Here is a 20,123-nt window from a genome sequence, read left to right on the forward strand (position 1 = left end):
ATGTTAACTCTTTCCTCAGCACACATCAAACTATTCACCTCTGTCCTACTGATGACCTAACAGCTAAGCTCTAAGTCTTCCCTGTAAATAGAGGCCATACCAGTACAAACAGACCATTGAGAGAGTTAAGACTAAGCTAAGAAACGTTGTGGATACTTTTAGTGTACAGAACACAGAGGAGCTGTGGGAAGTCTTTGATAATAACACTGAATAACTTTTACTCCTGTAATAATGTAATGGTTCTGAAACTTTTTTCTCAGATCAAAAATAATATCACCAAAGTAACCTTATTGCACACAAACAAAAACACACTCTTAGCTCTGAGCAGGAAATCCACAGCAGGCCTTGTTTATTTATATACAGGAGAAATCTCATCAGCGAGTCACTCGGCGTGGCGTTGGCCTTCTCAAGCATCATCATAATCATCCTCGTGTGTAGGGCATGACCTTGGTATAAACCCTCGGAGTCCTAAAGAAAGCCCCTGCTTGTCCCAAGCACTGACCAATATATACACGCACTTAGCCTCCAAGTCACTAGAGACTTTTCACTTCTATGTTTGGGCCCGCGCCCAAACGCCTAGTATACATGTGTGTGGTCAAAAATGGAGAAAAGCCACAGCATGGATTTGCAGGGGATGCCTGACCGACTAACACACACAAGTACAGATCATAGCTTTCTCAAAAAGTATTTACCTTTCTCCTCATTTCCCTAAGTCTTGCTGTTTAACTTCTGTCCACATCTTGTCTTCTTGTTTGAGCCAGCTTGTTCTTCCTGTACACATATTGGATTAGAAGAAAGAGGGAGAGCAGAGGAATGAAAAGCTACTAAAACCCCTCTGTTTATGTTAAAATATGCAAACGTTGTAAATATTTAGCCGGACCCCGATAAACGATACGTAATTTACTCGCCAGTTATCCGTCGTCACGTGACAATATCTCAGTGGCCGCTGTCCAGAAAAGCCCCTGATGCGATGAGAGATCCCCCTCTCTGTGTTTCCGCGTCCTTTTCTACCTACCTAAAGGAATTCCTGGTTTGAATTAGGGCTTGATATTGGCACTCGACTGAGAGACAGACAGTGTGGTCTGGTGTATATTTCTAAATACACAAATTCCGTTTGCAAAGGGAAATGGAGATATGAAACATATGACATTGCTCAGCTGAAAAGCCGATATCAGATTTATGTAGCTCATAAATGTAAACATTCATATATGCATAGGCTGCGCAAGCATCTCGCTCAGCTGAAGTATGTGAAATGAAAAGCATCCGTGGCATGACCTTTGATTCGATATATATGCCCTCAAGGCAAGACCCTAAATCTTACTCCCATAACCCCCTGCTTGCTCCGAGGCAATAGGTGTCATGGGAAGAATAGGAGATCATTAGAAATAAGGCAATATTATTTTTCTTCCTGCTGCCACATATCGATAAACTGCAACCTTTATCAAAATGAAGAGGCAGGACGTGATATATCATTATCTGAAAGGCATGCCACAGCTGCCCCTGATGCTGTGTAGGCAATCCTCTTAGGCCAAAAGGTGGGGTTATTTATTGGGCCTCGACCCTGCGGCTGTCACAACATCTGCTAGTGCGAGATCTATTGGCACACCCTTATTCACTTATGATTATTACTGATCATCTGCCCAAATGACTTATCAATAAAGCGAAGGCCAGGGAGATAATTTATCTGTATGGTTCTGTCGATATCAAGTTCAGAGTCAACGGCCTTAAAAGGATAAGGGGCCTTGGACGTCAAGTGATGGATGGTCATACAAGGCCCCCATGAAAATATGACCCTTTTAATACATTTGCAGATTCCTGCTGTTTCCCTCCACATCCCTTCGGAGTCCTGTCTTTCCTTATTCATGAAGATTAGCTTCTTGAGGCTACAGGAAAACACATTTGAGGAAATATGGAAAAAGTGGAGAATTTACATATCCCAAAGACGACCATCCCTTGTTTGACTGTTCCTATACACCGATTGAATGTATATAGATGTGTATGTATGGACACATGTATGTGTGGGTGTATTGTATGCATATATGTATGTTGATATGAATGCATATGTACATGTGTAGACATTTGCTATTTCAAACAACCTCTGTGTACTTTTTCGTTTTTATTTTATTTTGACTAATTTTGTTTGCTATTTCATTTGTCACTGTCGGGTCTCTAAAAATAGATGATTTGAAAAACTGTACTTGTATTATAATGTGACTCCAAATAAATAAAGAATAAAAAAAAAAAAGAAGAAGATTAGCTTCTTTCCCAAGGTTTGTTTGCTTACTAACACTTCACCTTTGTGGCATCACTTTCTTGAGTTCAAACGATCCAACTGTCATACGTATGAATACACATATTTAATCCACTCATTTTTATCCAGAATATATTGTGTGGCACCTCGAACAAGCATGTCTCTGCAAGACCTGTGAATCACACAGTACATTTAAATGATGAGACAAGCCTGTCCGGAGTCAATGCAAACCCTGCCAGGATATTTCACTATGGCATTTTCCTCATAAATCACACAAAGACTCTCAGGACATTCGGGGTCAATGCTCGTTCTGTAAATATCAGCCGTTTGTATTTGCCAAGTGGCCGTGACTTTCCAGAGTCGCACAATAGTTGAGTGTTTGCCTTCCAAATCTAACCTTTGTGCGCTAAGCTCTATCTCACCGACAGTTCTCAGTTCCGTCATAGGCCACACCCTGCATAGACCCATCTGGATGTAGGGTTGGGTAACAGTGTTAGCTTTAGCGTGTCGTGATAAGTGTCAATCTAATCCTCCTTTTTAGACAATGGTATCTCATGCATTCCTTTGGCATCCTTTTGTTTACCTTTAACCAATATGATGTTCTCACATTAAGCTTCACAGCAAAGTGGAGACGGAGTTAAGGTACCAAACTGTGATTATATTAATAATTACCTTCTCTATCAACTAAGACAAAGAGATGGAGTGAAAGTTTCCTATCAGAACTCCCCTTGATATTTGTCTTGGCCTAGGCACCTCAAGACGTCCACTTATTAAAGTTTTCATAAATATATTTTATCTGATGGACGCCCAGTTTCCTGGTATTTAGTTGTGCTGTTAATAATAATACATTTATTTTCTATAGCGCTTTTCTTGAACACAAAGACGCTTTAAAGTCTAATCTGTTTCCTTCTCTCCTGCCTTAGTTTCCCCGCCTCCCTACTAAAGTTCTGTGAGCAACCTCATTGTTAAGGCATGTTTTTAAGAAGTCATAACTCGGGGCTTGTTTTGGATCAGCTGTCAAGGTCCCTATCTTTGGGAAGTCCTGAAATAGCCCCATCTTACACCCTTTTAAAGAACAAGCCAGAGAATGGACTTGGAACTGCAACCAGTAGTCACCATCAGACTTAATGCTAAAAAGCAGACTGATTCAGACATATCCTTAGTCAAACAATCTCTAACAGATTCTGGCACAAACGTGCGAAAGGTTTGTTATCAGGGAGTTCAGTTGATAGTGAGAGACCTCTCAAAACACTGAAGACTTGTACCCCCACTTCTTTTTCTTCCTCTTTTGGAGCGGCCGCGCTGTTGCATTGATTGTTATTAAGTATTCCGATCAGATTCACCAGTATCTAGGAATCAGAGGAGTCATATCCATGTGTTGAGATCATGTTTGACATGACGGTTAGATCTATTTTAAAGGCTCCAGCAACGAGAAACAGAGCCTCTCCTCTCGTTTTTCTTTCTTTCTTTTTCTTCTCTTTCTTGCTCTCCGACACAAATTCACTTTCTATGCAGTTTATTATTCAACACGACCCACAGCGAAAGACCGCTTCCTCTCCCATTTATACGTCAACAAGATCAATAACTCGTCCAGGGCCTTACTACCACAATGAAATCCTGTCAACGTGCCAAGGAGCTGCAAAAGTTCCCAATAAATGCATAGCAAAACTTTCAATTTGTGGCTTTCTTGGTGTGGCTCTTGCAACCAATGGGTTGTCAGTCAGGGCTCTGTTTAAAAAAAACCTGAGGTTTGTTTGCTGCTGTTTCTTGTTGGAAACTTGTGGCTTTGTGACATCCGCAGCCATCTATTGGGCCGTGTTGCTGTATTGCCTCATATTATCCAGAGTTGCCCAGAGTCGAGGAGAATTGTTTTTGGCAACAGAATGCTAACATTTTCCTAGTGGGGCCCTCTTCTTCTACTAGCGCCTGAGGATGATGATGAGTACGCTTTGTAAGGTCCACCTCTCCGCCTTCCCATTGGCGTGGCCATAAGTCATGATGGATGGGTCTTTTTCTGAAGGTTTGACTTGAGCTGCACATGCAAAACCACAACATATGCTTTATGGGCCCTGGATAGAAAACCCTCTTCGGGCATTTCTGCTGTTTGTTCACGTTAAATGAGCTCTGGAAATAAACTGTGCGGGATTTCGCTCCATCATGTGTTTCAGGCTGTGACAGTTCTTGTGAAAACAATGAGGCAGTCCACTAACTGAGTGTCTTTCCCCACGTTGTGTTTTCTTTGTCCGCTTGGTCATCATGGCGTGTCAATACGAATGGTGCTAAAGTGGTGTTGAAAAACTCCTGACCATGTCCAATAACAAAAGCTGTGCAGTGAAACTCTAATATCGGTGGGGTTTTCCCTCCCTCCTTGTGTGAAAGCACACACACAACAGACACGGTGAGATACACTTACATACGTTCTCACAGACACACACTTTTACACACAGCCCTAATGAGGGTCTAGACTCTAGACAGCTCTTGGTGGAAGGATTCTGCAGGTGGCTGCACTTTCATCAAGCCACGGCTGGATTTGTTTATGTTTCAGGTCATATGGGCCAGAGAGAGACGTTTGTGAGCCTACACACACTCTGACACACACTTTTTAATTACCCTCGCAGTGTTTTCTCTTTTCCATAAGACATATTGACATGTCAGCATTCAGCAGGGTAGATACAGAACAAATGGACAATTTTACCTCTCTCTGTGTAGTGGAAAATCTATCCCTCTCTACATAGGCCAGTCTCTATTTGGACCTGTCTCACCGACCCCGAGTAAAAATGACTTTGAGATGACGGTGACACGTGCAATAAATCATAGCACCGCCAGTCAGTGGCCAATCACATTTTCCTTCCCTAATTAATAGCTTATTTATTTGCTTGGCGGGGTTCTGCTGCAGGGCTAGGCCATGCCGTGCGTCTGTCTGTCTGTCTGTCTGTGTGTTCGTCTGCTGTGTTTGAGTGAGCGTGTTCGTGCCCTTGTGTGTGTGTGTGTGTGTGTGTGTGTGTGTGTGTGTGTGTGTGTGTGTGTGTGTGTGTGTGTGTGTGTGTGTGTGTGTGTGTGTGTGTGTGTGTGACACAGTATGCCAGCGTTGAAAGAGCATCTCCACCTGCCCTTGTGTTACAGTTAGTCATCTTTGCACCAGCCCTTGCTTACCCGCTGGAAACCCTGTTCACCACTCTCCTTTCATTAAATAAATAAACCTAATTTGGTAACTTTTCAACAGACAAACAGTTTGGATTATATCTGCATAGATATCAAAGCCATGAAGCTTTATAGTTAGCATTGTCCTGACAGTCAGCTCAGTGTTTCTGGAACCAAAACTGAGGTTTGGACGATCGAAAGCCCACACCTTCCCGACCCCCCACCTGAAGCTGAAAGACATTAAGGCATCAGTAAAACCGCTCATGTCTGCTTGCATGTCTTCTACAGTTTTAGGTTACTCTTGCACAATTTGATACACACACATATTTACACTTGGCATTTAGCATACAGAACAGGGGGAAAGTCCAGAAACGGTCCTGCTGAACGCCTGGTAGCATTTTAGATGACCCAGCCAAGCTGTTGGTTTTGTAAACTGTTGCAGCTGGTCTTGTGCATTACCAGAAAGGGGAAGTCCTCTTTCTCCCCCTCTCCCTTGCTGACTCTCTCCCTCTCTCTCTGTTTTTATTATCGCCATGTTTAAAGTTCACAAGCACACTTTTACTTACAGAGCAGAAACATTAAGGCAATGTGTCTTTCTTACTACTAAATAGTTATGCCGAAACCCCTTTCTATTTTACCCAACATAGCTGTTACACTGAAGCATGTATTCCACATTATAGATAAGTAAACAAAGTAGTACAAATAAAAGAAGTTGCCATGTTGTAACAGTGTTGGTTCTTTTTACAAAAAGCAAACGTTTCTCTCACCCTCAGAAATACAATACATACACATACACCCTCAGAAGATGCTGCATAGAGGCCAGTGTTATTACCTACTGACAAACTATATGCAGGAAGTAAAGCACTTTTAAACCTGATGTTCAAAGAAACACTTTTGATCACGTATACCAACTCACAACTCTTTGGCTTATTGAGATTGTTTCATTCCCTTTCATTGGGAGCAAAATGCACACGATGATTTGAGAATAATACATACTACAATGTATTTTTCAATGCCATCAAACTGAAAAGAAACCAGACTCTCTAGCTCATGCACACATGTTGATCAGATTTTAATGAAACTTACCAAACCTCAAAACTCTGTCTGCGCATTTTGAAAACAGAATAGCTACAGTTCCAAGTCAAAACAAACGGACACATTCTGAGGCGGATACAATGTTTTTGCATTGTTTACACCTGATGTCAGTTACACAAAGCTTCTGTAAAGGTTTGGATGATGTGTAAGTCGGCTGAAAACACTGTTGTAAGTATCTGTGGTGTAATTGCTCCCATTGGCTGAGGCTGAGAAAAAGATCCCCCGACAGCTTAATATAGGAAACCACTCGGTACGGCACACTGGTGCACATATGGCCCATCTGGTTCACTATTCAGTCAGAAAGAGAGAAGGCAGAATTAAGAGTGAACTTCTATGTGCTATGATTTCCGATAACAGTCTTTCTATTTCACTGAAGAATGAATAGTCTTACAGAGAAACCTATGGACAGTTCATCCAGAAGCACATCCACATGCACACAATAATCACCTCTTGTGAATTGAAGCCTTGTGTCGAAAGGTGCATAAGAGAAGTTGCTGTATGCCACAAGTGAAAGAATGGCTCCACAGTTTCCACAGCAGATTCCACAGTAGATAAATGTCTCTTTCCCAATCACGGAGGGGTAACGCTGGCTTAGGAAATACAAACTTTGATATGTCAGCTCTAATGTAAAGGCAGCCAGTCTTTTCACAACACCCAAACAACACACATGCTGTGAAACGGCTGATGAGGAGGATACGGTGCAGGAAAAGCGAGGATCAGATATGCAATGTGTCTGTGCTTTAAGGAGTTGTATAGGCCTAATTTCACTTACATTCAGTAAAGTACCACGCTGATCCCCCACCAAACCTCAAACTGCTCAGAAAACAGTCTGCCCCTCTTCTTTGATCTTCAGTGGCCATCAATGGGCTTCAGAGAAGGAGAGAAAGAGACGGAGAGAGACTCTGGGTTGACATTATATGTGAAATGCCCTCTCATTGCAGCAGGGGCAGCTCCATCTCTTCATCATTCCCCCACTTCCTCCATTTCCTCTGGCAGACACTGGGAGTATTCTACCACCCATCTGCCCCCAGTAAATATTGCTTGAAGGCTTAATTATACACACACACACACACACACACACACACACACACACACACACACACACACACACACACACACACACACACACACACACTCACGGACACGGTCTCAGCGAAATGTCCTGCAACGCTGAAGCGGAGAATTAACGTCAAATCTGCGGGGCATTCATTCATCAGGGTGGGTGTGTGCGTGTAGTGTTGTGTTTGCTTCTGTGTGTGTTTGTGTGACCTCTCAGTCCATTATGATATCCCTCTGGTCACATTTGCAGCCCAGAGGGTCTGTGTGATGAACTGTGAACACCCTTTGCTCATGTCCTCGAGCAGCGATGTCATAAGCCATGGCTGAGGCCCTCTGGAACGCAGAAATCAATATTCTCTTTTAATGCCTTAATAAACAGATTCTCAATCTCAATTTTGTTTGTGTGTTAACAGATGATGAATGACCACGAGGAAGCCTCCCCTGACAGCTGCATCAAAAAGGTAGGATGGTCTCACCTCTTTATTATATTTCATTAATCCTATGTGTGTACCTCCAGCAATCCTGCTGGGTTAACCTATACATCAAAGAAATGGAAAGACATCATCGTGTTAGGGTGGATACATAAAGTGGAAGTTTATATTCAGCATACAAGGAATACTTATTTTTGTATTTGTCAGAAAATGTGACAATGTTTCCTCTCCACTCCTCTGGTGGAGCTTGATCACATGTACTTCATCATTTTTCTGGTGTACAGAAAATATAGTCTGACTGGTGCAGTTTGATAACATGATAGAATATTAAATTGGTGTTACATTCTCTGAGCTTCCTACAAAAGCTTCAGTCGAGCAAATAAAGCTTCTTTGTTTTAAAGCTGGATTCATTGGCAAGTGTTTCAGTAACTATTAGGCCGTTCTTATCAAAGAACAGAAAACCTTTCTTCACTCAGACAAAAACACATTCACACACACTTTGACCGACACGTCCCATTGACCAGTCACTGACCACTTTATGAGGTAATACATTTATTGAAGAGGGTGGGCAGTTTGCTTTTACGGCCAGTGTCGGCGGGTCAAGAAAGGACAGCGAGAGAGTTCATGTCCATCTAATGGTCCATGAAAGAACAATGGCTGCAGCAGAGTGGACACTCTTTCTCAGAATGACTGAAGCCATGCAGGCGTAGCTCCAACACGAGTCAATGGCACGTTGGTTAAAGCAGAAATCAATGGTTGGAAATGGGACAGCAGTAAATTATATAGTTTTTATCATGTGAGTGAGTTTTAGAGGCCCCAGTATTTTAAATATTTTAAAACCTACTGTTTGCATTGTCTTGAAGACTTTTATTTAGTTTTACCATATGAGTTTTAAATAGAAAAATGTGTTTATAATTCCGAAGTTGATTTTGATTATAGTTGGTTGACAGAACAGATCTACAAAACAACCATTATGTTGTGGCATCCATCATGGATTTAGCCATCAAATAAATTGGAACTGAGTTTTGGAGTAAGCCACACAAGTATATGTATGCGTTGTGTCTTATCTTACATGACAGGAAGGTAAAAACATCAGCAGAAGATCTAATGGTGAACTATTTCCCCTCCATACTGTAATCCAGCTCTCCTTAATAAAAGCAGTGTGTGAGAGGAGATGCCTTGTGACCAACCTGAGCAAGACGTATTTCACTTAAAACCTGTTTTGGCATCATTTACAATTATGACCAATTTGGCCCTTAGAAAAACAAAATCACTTTAATTTCCTCATTTGCATTTCAGGTCAAGGGTCTTGTAGCTGTACCCTCTATAAACAGGCGGGCATGCAAATCACTGACTGCTCGGTTGATGTGAAATCCTACATTAGTCAATGAGCTTATTTAAAGGACTGACCGCAACTGGTTTGGGCTGGGCCCTCTTCCCCACATGTTCGTACAATGTGGAAAAAACTAGACGGTTTTATAAACTACTATAAACCGCCTTCTTCATAAGGGTGGCCCGTGCACACCACTCTGCCCACACACACATCTACACACTCACATGTAAAAAGACACACATCCATGCACTAATCGGAGCGGGAAGTTGCAATACGCACACAGATGACAGAATACAGACATACTGTATGCTTGCCTACAGTACATCACATCTAAACACACCACCTACACACACACTGGCCACATCTCATTATGCAGAGTGTGAGTTGCGGTGGGCCCTCATCGGGCGGTGGCAGACCACATGGCTGTTATGAATATGAATGAAATTATGCATGAGCCATTCCTTATGACATGACTCATTCATCCACATTGTGCAGTCACACAGACACAGGGCACTGGCACACGCACACAAACGCACACAGGCACATAAACATTGACTCCTTTCTCCACCATGTCATTAACATCGCTATGCTTGATTGAGGCAGAATGTTAATTGAGTTGTAGCTTGAATAAAGTAGTTAACTGCTGAAAAGTGTGTGTGTGTGTGTGTGTGTGTGAGTGTGTGGTTTTGCATGACTGTAAGTGTTATTAGCTCTTATATTACAGTAAAACATCTGTTGTGTGTGCACAGGGAACACCAACCCCCATATTTGGTACCCAAAAGACCAAAAGTTATTTAATTCTAAAATTAATTATATACTGAATTATACCAGACACTGTGTAGATACATAGATACGTTTCACTCTAATTAAATAAATAATAACATTATTTCTGATCTGACACAATTTAAGTAAATTAAAATCTCAAAAAATCTGCATATTTATATTCATCTTTAAAGCAGAAAAATATGTATACAATAAATATAGTTACTGTATACAGTTATCATAGAAACGGGCATTGACTTATTTAAACCGACCACAAACACAGGTTCATTGCACGTTGCTGAGTCAGTCCTGAAAGAATGTGAAGGCGAGTGGGGGGCACTGGCAGAGTCGGGGTTAAGGCGAGGGATAAAACGGAAGCAAAAATGTTATTGTAGCTTCTCCAGTCCACTTACTGAAAGCTGCCCAGAGCTTACTGCTGTGTGTGTGTGTGGTGTGTGTGTGGTGTGTGTGTGTGTGTGTGTGTGTGTGTGTGTGTGTGTGTGTGTGTGTGTGTGTGTGTGTGTGTGTGTGTGTGTGTGTGTGTGTGTGTGTGTGTGTGTGTGTGTGTGTGTGTGTGTGTGTGTGTGTGTGTGTGTGTGTGTGTGTGTGTGTGTGTGTGTGTGTGTGTGTGAGGTTTAAGGCCTCGGATTCATATGCAGCCCTTGCTTCGACATGGGCCGAGCCGTATTGGATTACACACATGCATCTTCACACCCCACCCACGGGCAGAGAATAAAAAGTAGCATTATCGGAATTCCCTCTCTGCTTACTTTATCCATCCTCTTCCTCTCATTTCATCCCCTCCTCTCTCCCAGCAGACGGTGTAGTGTTGTTGGAGCTATAGATTGCTATCAGTGGCTATTGGTGATAGGATCAGGGATTGTTTGATTTGGTCTGGTCCGGCCATACAAAACAGGACTATATGTCTGTTTAGCTGTCTAGGCCCTTCTTACGTATGTTCTCATTCACACCCTGCACAGACACTTAAGTCTGTGTGTGTGTGGAAGTTAATAGGGTATCGGAGGACTTGTATTTCTTTTTGGATTCCTTAGATTTAAAAGTATGGTAGCCAGATAGGGAGCAGGGTGAAAGAAAGCAGTCAGTGCTCTGTGTGTGTGTCTGTGTGTGTGTGAGTGTTAATCCTCATCTTCAGAGGAGCGCCGCTGTCCATCCCGACGTGTGTAAACACTCCAGCAGATCAGGTGGCAGATAATGACTTCCAGATAGACACCCTCCATTCAACCAGCAGAGAAAATCAATGAGCACTGATTGCTTTTTTCCCAAGACGATCATCTCCCCCTGAAGGCTACTATCTATCTCTCTACTTCTATCTCTCTGGTTCTCTCACTTTCCGTGTCTCTCTGTCTCTCTCTCTACAAGCCCTATTCATTCACCTCTCAATACCACTGAGATTGAATCAATTCATGCTGCTTTTCACAGGGGATTTACTGTGAAAAGATACCGCGGAATATCTCTGTAAGACGATCAGGTCTCTGTTTGTCCGCATGTGCCACTCTTCCTCTTCTATTTGTCTGAGTGATAGTGGACATGCTTGCCTAACATATTTCTCGATGATTTCCAGATAGTGATCTTCTTTCTGTTGTTGACAAAGATGTGTTATTATGTCGTTTTTGTCCAGCCCTAGCTGTTGTTTCTCCTACATCATCGAGTAAATGTGTTTTTAAGATGCAGCATTAGTTGCAAATGGGAAAATGAGAGGGGTTGATATGAACCCTGACCTATAAGTAGATTTTTCCCACTCCATGTTGAAAGACGAGAGAGCCAAATGGGGGTCAGCTGCAGTTGTGAGTTGATGAGTGTGTGTGTGTGTGTGTGTGTGTGTGTGTGTGTGTGTGTGTGTGTGTGTGTGTGTGTGTGTGTGTGTGTGTGTGTGTGTGTGTGTGTGTGTGTGTGTGTGTGTGTGTGTGTGTGTGTGTGTGAATGTCTTTTTTTCCCTCATATCAAGCTGGGGAATTGAATCTCTAAATATGCTAGCTAAATGACCCTAAATGTATGAGGGCTATTATGTGGACAGAGGGAGGCTCACGGGTCACATAAGTGATCCAGTGCTCCGGGCCATAGTTTACCCCCTGCCAGCAGCACCACACTCCCCCATCCCTCCCCCTGCTTAAATAGGCTCATGATTGATTGATAATTATGATAATTTGTTTGAAATGATTATCTGGATATTATAATCACTGCCACCCCAGTGCGCCACGGGGGCAAGCCATTTTTCATAATGCTGAACGTCACAAATGCCCCCTGGTTACAGAGGTGGCTCTGTGTGTGTGTGTGTGTGTGTGTGTGTGTGTGTGTGTGTGTGTGTGTGTGTGTGTGTGTGTGTGGTGTGTGTGTGTGTGTGTGTGTGTGTGTGTGTGTGTGTGTGTGTGTGTGTGTGTGTGTGTGTGTGTGTGTGTGTGTGTGTGTGTGTGTGTGTGTGTGTGTGTGCGTGCGCAGGGCGTGGCAGTGGGCTCACATGGGTGAAGACTTGACTATGGAGTGATGCGCCCACATAGCAGGAAATGGCCATCCTCATACACACCTGAACATAAATTAAATGGACTAGAAAGTTGTCTTTAACCAACATATCTCTGTTACATGTATATCTGTTATATTTGAATTGCGTACTATATCCATGTATAGTATAACTACTATATAGTGCAGTAAGTTAGTATAAGTGTAGTTAGCAATTTGAGACTTTATATAGGTTCTGCGACAGGGTGAGGATTCGTTTTTTACTTTTTTCACACATTTTATTTAATAAAATGAAATATGATAGGATTAATTTAAACATTTTCTGATTAGGAAGAGTAGGTGCTGTAGTTAAGATTTAAAGCTACATAGAAGCGTTTGCCCAAAGTAGGGTTACGATATTGGATGAATATATCGATGATTGGGTGGTTGTTATTTTGGAGATGTAACGGTCCGCCCTCAAATAAGGGGACAGTGGCAGCTTGGAAACTGTAAACATATTGCCCAACCCAAACTCAAAGTGAGAAGGGCAGACTGTACCTGTATGCTTTTCCTCATGTCTGCTCTTGAAAACATACACACCGATGCATGATCAGGAAGTTCCCAAACATCTTCTTGTCATCCTCGGGCAGTGAGCATACACTGCGTAGCTCCAATCATCTCGTCTTCTCTGTCATCTGAAGGAAAAGAAGAGGAGGAGTGTTGGAGGGGGGGGTGCAGGAATAATATTTGCGGTTTTCGCTTCGCCCCGAGATGACTTAATGATGATATGGGTGCCTTTCTTCTGCTGGGCAGGGTTACATTTTAATGGCCCCTGAGTGACATGTTTTCATTTTGCTCCGTAACCTGCCCCCCCACCCAGCTCCACCACCGTCACCACCTTTATTCCCATCCCCCCCTTGAAAATATACATCGCCAAATCCTGCCCTGTGTCACGTCAGACGAGGAAAAAATCAAGTTTGAAACCAGAGGCAGTCAGCAGTGAGCTTCCATGTAGTGTTTGTGTGGTGGGATCTGCAGGGATGGGGAGTGGCCCCTCGCAGACAGACACACAAATATGCAGGGACTGAGCTCACAAGGTCGAAATCATGTATGTTGGGGAATGTAAGGCGGGATAATCTTCCAAAGCATACCGTTTGCCACCTAACATCGACCTGTGCTTAGAGAAGGTGAATTTGAAGATGAATACTCCACTGAAATACTCACAGATTTGGAGGGTGGCCCTGTACAGCTTTTAGGAAGCTATTTGGAGTATGGAGGTCACGAGCATAACAGATCCATCTGATTTCACTCCTGCAAATCTGCTTATGATCTGTCTGCTCAAGATGTTTCCAAAAAACACTTGCAGTCATGGCTGAATGCACTCCTTATATGCCGGCCTGTAGTTGAACGCTTAGCAGGAGGTGTCATATTGATTATTTATTTATAATGTTGCAAAGGTAGTCATAAAAGTTCATTTTAACATTTCCAGCACGCTAGAAACTGTTCAGACCCCACTTAAATGCCAAAGGTATTTGATATTCAAAGTATATTTTTGTATATGTCTATAATCACTGGTTAGGTTGGTTTTATAAGCCAATTATAAGTCATCTGTCCAGCCAATAGGGCTGATCTGTTGATGGTCACATGGTCTGGACAAAGTCAGGGTTGTTGGAGGGGAGGTGGGGAGTAGGAGGAGAGGTGAAGACAGAGAGAAATGGTCTTTCTCTGTCCCTCTGTGTCTGTCTTGTCTGTGGGAACTGTCCCAGCTATGGCCACTGCAGAATGCTGTCATTATGCCCTGTGAGGAGCATTCACTCAAAGGCCACTGCTGTGTGTGTCACTGTGATCATGTATATGTGTGTGCGGGAGTCTGAGGGCCACTTTTAACTTGCAGTGGCACTTTAAACGTGTGTGTGTATGTGTGTGTGTGGGCCCTGACTGACGCATCTCTGTTGTTATCGCCGATCAAAACCCGACGTCATAATGGAGTGAAGCGCTGGGAGAGGAATTCAAGTGGGAACTGAAGAAAGAAAGAGTGGAACAGATAGAGAGAGACAGAGCCAGGGGGCGGAGGAGAAGCACGAGGTGATCGGAGGCACTTTCACATCAGCTGGCTCCCTGACCTCTCCCTCTTTCCCTCTTTCTCTCCTTCTTTTCTTGTGCCTTTCACTCTCTCTATATTTCTCTCTTTCTCTCTCTCGCAGTCTTTGTCTCTACATAATCCCTCTCTCTCAGTGGCCATTCCAAAACATTCTCTGGGGTCACCCAACAAAAGGAGGAGGGCGATATTCTGACATTTGCGGGGGACGTCATGAGTTTCTGCACATACACACACAGTCACACACTCACTTTCACACATTTGTTTTTACTATCCTCATGAAGACATTCTGTTGTTCCCTAATACTAAACCTCTCCTAAATGTCAGTTGAACTTACTTATTATGCGTTATTGCAGCTTAAATGGTTTCTGGGCCTAACATTGTATTTATTGTAGCTTATTGAAACAAAGGTGTACAAGCATTATTAAACATCACAAACTAATTTGAATTTGAGATACAACAACTTGGTTTAGTCAGAGAATAAACTAAGGGCCTACATAAAAGGCCACTTTGAGATAAATGATTTTCAATTGTGATCTTGCAAACCTACTTTTGTGGAGTCACACATTTAAATTAATACAGTAGAGTTGGAATTGGATAATTGCACAATAGGTCATCTTTAACCCTTGAAATTCCCTAGATTCAAACCCAATGCTGATGTTCTTATGTTGATACCAAACCCAAGGTCATCATATTGTAAAACATTTGAATATGGAAACTGCCAAGTCATTGGACATTTTAAAGTTGAGATATCTTACTTCACATCTTTTGGCCTCTTGAGGATTAAAGTCATCCTATAAGGACAATTGGCGCTCACAGCTTCAAAAACACACGCAGTGAGTTCATTAAGCAGACAGTGTGAATGAAGAAGGCCGGCTGGTCAAGCATCGGTGATAATAACATGACGGCCCGCATGGCGTTGCCACGGAGACTTAGAAGCCAGGGGGAGGCAGAGAACAGAGAGTTGTGTGGTCCTGCTCCTCAAAAATATGTTCACGTGTCAGACAAGGATCTGCCTTCATCTGTGCGTGAGAACGGCAGGGTGCATTTGAAAAATCCACCTCGTAAAGGGGAGTATTTCTTTTGTGATACAGAAGTGCTCTGACTGTCACACTGTACAGCAGACGCGTCTACCGTCTACCAGCTGTTGCAGCTAAGAATACCTTTCACAAAATCGTATCTTTATATTTTGCACAGCTGGGAATATCTCACAAGATACCCTAACGTCTCGTGCTCTGAGAATATACATGGGATATATACGAGTAAAACAGGCCTCTTGACACACCACATCTAACTTTTATAATGTTCCTCTTTGTTGTGATTTTTCACAACATTTAGTGAAGAGGAAAGACCAAAATACTGCCAGAGAAACAGAGATGGCGTGGGAGATGGGGAGGTGTTGACACAGAGGATGTCTATAGTTAGACGGGCAAAAGACGGAGCAGGAGAGTGAGCTTCAGTAAAGATGGAAACCCTCAGAGGGCAGGAGACAGCCGGAGGCAGGGGGATGGGGCACAAAGGGGAAGGAATGCCAGAATGCCCAAGAGAGGCAAGAACTGGCAGGCCAGTCACAGACACAACCCGTCTGGGGAGGAGAGGCAGGGAGTGGGGGTGAGAGGCTGGCCCACCAAGGTCATGTGAAAAAAGATCCCCCTTTCTCCACCCACCCACCTACCCATCCATCCATCGCTGTGTCCGCACATCACTCTTCCCCCTTGGATATTTCAGATAGTCAAAACATTTGAGAATTTGTTAAAAAAAGAGGAAAAGAATATGAGAAAAAGTGACTCGGGCTGAGATAGGAGTAAAGGATGAGGTAATGGCAAGAGACAGTGGAAGTGTGTCTGGGTGTAACAGGTCTTAAGGGAGCTTTTAGCCACAGAGCGCTAAGTGAAGCGTGCCGTGTGTTCAGGCTGCTCTGGGTAACTGTCTTCATTCCAGCGAGGGCCTCAGACACAGACATACACTTAATTACATACACATGAGGATACCTCTGCTTACAGTATGTGTGTACATGTCTGTTGAGGCCAGACATTTTTTCTTTATCATGTGTAGTGTTTGAAACGTTTTCAAATGCATGTGCTACTTTCACTAATACCGAAGGCAGCTAGAAGGGACTTACAAAGAGAAACTAAAAGCAGTTGAGCTACTTTCTACCCCAAAAAGAGTCAATGTTGAAGTGGCAACAGCTTACGGTGATCCAAATAATAAAGAAACTAATTATTGACATAAATGGAATAAATTATAATGATTTTACAAACTAAATGTGTCGGTAAGCAATACAGCATTCATGGGAGCTCTTGACTTGGCCGAATTTTCACAATATTTGACATGATTTGTATCAACCCAGGCGAGAGTAAAACAAGGGAAAATAGATGTGCATTTGAAATAGGGCTAAAATATAATTACCAAATATTAACGTAAGGATTTTTTTTTAGATGTTCCTACTTTGCACTTATTGAATGCAGAATGGCATTTTTACATTGTTTTCTGTTTCACTGAATTGCTCTTTAGAGGTTTGTGGCTGCAGTGATTAGGAGGTTTCGAAGGATATCGCTTGTAATGCAATCATCGCATTATTGACAAAAAAAAAGTCCAGCTGGTTCAGAAATGTTGATGTAGAAAAGAACAGTTTTGGTTTATTCTTAAAACAATGAATCCCAGCATTCATTTTTCCTTTTATAGTTGGTGGTGTCTGTACCTGTTGCTGCAAGTTAGGATAATCCACCCTTAAACACATTTCGAAAACCAGGGTTTCTGTCCTCTCTATCCCTACTTTATCCTTGATCCTCACTTCCTTCTCTCCCCCCTCCTTCCATCCCTCTCTCCTTCCCTCCGATCTCGGCTGAACAGTACGGTCTTTGACTGAGTCTTAATCTTCATTACAGGGCATTAGTCCACTGGGGAGGCCCTGTCTCGTCTCCCCACAGCGCAGCCTGGCACTGTCCCGCAAGGGACGTCCCGCAACGGCACAGCACAGACACCCTGCCAACCCCCCTCGCCCCCCCACCAGCTTCACCTTGGTCACCCCTTCGCTCAAATGAACTGTTAAATAAACGGCAGGCCTTAATCCACATGAAGGAGCCGGGGTGGAGGTGGTGGAGTAAGTGGCAAGGCTGGTCAGGAGAAACAAAAGAGCCAGCCCTGGACGCCTCCATTTAAAGCAACCATCAATCATACTCACCATGAGATTTCACTTTCTTTCTTTTTTTTGACATAGATTTTATCATTAATGACTAAATCTCAGGGAATCAGAGCGACAGTAATCTGAGGCATGTGGCTCAGCAACCATATGCAGTCCGTGAGCATGGCCTAGTGTCTGATGATGCATGTGTGTGTGCGGAAGAGAGAAATGACATACGCACATTGTTACACTGCTTTCATTTCCCCTATCTGCATTTGGATTGATTGTAACTGTCCCATGCCTTGCTGTCTTATTAATTACCCATTAAAAAAACCTCTGACACTTGGAAGGCCGTGAACATTTCGTAACAAACGCAACAAAAAAACATGCACACATCTATATCAGCGTATGGCTCCTGCAATAAGCTCACTAACAAGGACAGTTGCTGCTGTGAATTAGATAATTAAGGAGGATGGCTAATTGAGTAAACAAGCATTGGGGCCGTCACCCCTAATTAAGTGATTACAAGGAAGAGCACACTCAGCCGGCGCAGCGCTAATTAACACATACACAAACACACGCACAGACACGTGTGAAGACATGGAGAATTATCTGTTAGAGAAACAATGATTAGGCCGAGTGGGGGATCCCAGGAGAGGCAGGCAATGAGAGGGGATCCCACACACACACACACACACACACACACACACACACACACACACACACACACACACACACACACACACACACACACACACACACACACACACACACACACACACACACACACACACACACACACACACACACACACACACACACACACACACACACACACACACACACGCACACACACACACGCAGCGCCATCCCGAGAGAGGGGCTTTCTGTGTCTTAGTACTAATTCATAGTGGATAATCCTTTTATTCAGCGAGCCACATTGAAGCGGATGGGGACAGTTAACTGCGGTCACAGAGAGTGACCTGCACTGCGCTCATACACACACTCTCAATGTCTGGTCTGGGCACTGAAGGAGAGGGCAATCCAACAACAATACTGAGGTGTCGGGCAAAGGCCCAATTTAAATCCAATTACACCTCCTTTCTTCTTCAGTGGTGATTATTGTCTCGAGAAATAGACTTTCACAGAAAATGTCTATACCCAAATGTAATAATCCAATCAAATATTTGTATATATTTACATATTTCGTTGTGCTTCTTCAATCCGCTGCGTTAATATTTAAACCCATTTGGTTTTTCCACACTCCATGGGAATACACTATACACCGGGAGTCAACCCCGCTCTAATATCAGCTGTGACATTTCAGATCGAGATGATCATATCAGAGTATTATCATAGAGAGTGTTTCCCTGGGGAGAATTATCCAGAACATTAACCAGGGAGTCAAAGTGATTATTTTGCCCCAATTCTCCTTAGGGAATATAGTAGCATGTATATGACATGATTTATTCTAATATAAACTATATCTAGTCAAATATTTATTCTGATGTTAATGGCTTTGCGCAGTGAGAAGAGATTCTGCGGTGGAAATGCAAAAAGGTTGGTCTGCGATTGAAACTGTACCAAATTCAAAATGAGTTCTTAAAGGTCCAACAGCTAGATTTAATTTCACACAAAAAGAGATTATAACATGTTTTCATAACTCATTTTCAATCAGCTGTTTTCCCTTAATGCACTAGGTCAGATGTTGTGTTTTTCCAGAGTGTACAGGATTTTCACAGCGGCGCATAAGAGCAGATCAGCTCGGCTTAAAATCCACTTATAATGAAAATAAAAATTCATTAATTAAGAATCGCTCCGGGGATGAAGGTAATTATTTTCGGAGCAGAAAAGGTTTTCCACATTGGTCAGGATAACTGTGGTGTGGTGTTATCTGCTAACAATGGGGCCAGCCTTTCTACTCCCCTGCACCTTTGTGAGTCTGATTTAAGATCCCCAGCTAATGGGCATACCTGCCTGACAAACATGACTTCCTAGCAGGTGACTCCTGTCAAGATAGTCTGAAATAACAGGTAAATGAATTAGCAATAAAATGGACTTAGGGGTAGCAGGCAGGGGTGCCCATTATTACTGCTCCTAATCACTAAAGAGATGCATTCACTTGCCTTAAGAAGGCAGCATTTTTCACCGCTTGCTGGCCACCGGCCCCCTCGGAGCCACAACACATTTCTAATGGAAGGCTCGCTGCTTGAGGTCCAACCTCCCGAAAGCCCCCTACCATTTCTTTCTTTCACTCTCTTTTCTCTCCTCCACCCACACCCCAATCCTCACACCCCCTTTCTCTGCTGTTAGATTATCAGTTTTGATTACCGCCGGCAACTGGCTCTTACCAGCGGTCGGAAGCGGTGTCTCAC

General features: G+C 43.0%; 1 protein-coding gene across 3 annotated transcripts in view; it reads left to right on the forward strand.

Moving 5' to 3' along the window:
• The window catches only part of prdm16 (PR domain containing 16), a 177,987-nt gene that overhangs the window by 86,842 nt on the left and 71,022 nt on the right, over positions 1-20,123 (forward strand). For all 3 annotated transcript variants that reach the window (XM_071203820.1, XM_034088172.2, XM_034088174.2), the window contains exon 3: positions 7,960-8,007. In XM_071203820.1, coding sequence (XP_071059921.1) covers positions 7,960-8,007 — 48 coding nt within the window. The remainder of the gene's footprint in view (positions 1-7,959; positions 8,008-20,123) is intronic.

The sequence above is a fragment of the Pseudochaenichthys georgianus genome, chromosome 7 (genome assembly GCF_902827115.2).
Source record: "Pseudochaenichthys georgianus chromosome 7, fPseGeo1.2, whole genome shotgun sequence".
NCBI classification, from domain to species: Eukaryota; Metazoa; Chordata; class Actinopteri; order Perciformes; family Channichthyidae; genus Pseudochaenichthys; species Pseudochaenichthys georgianus.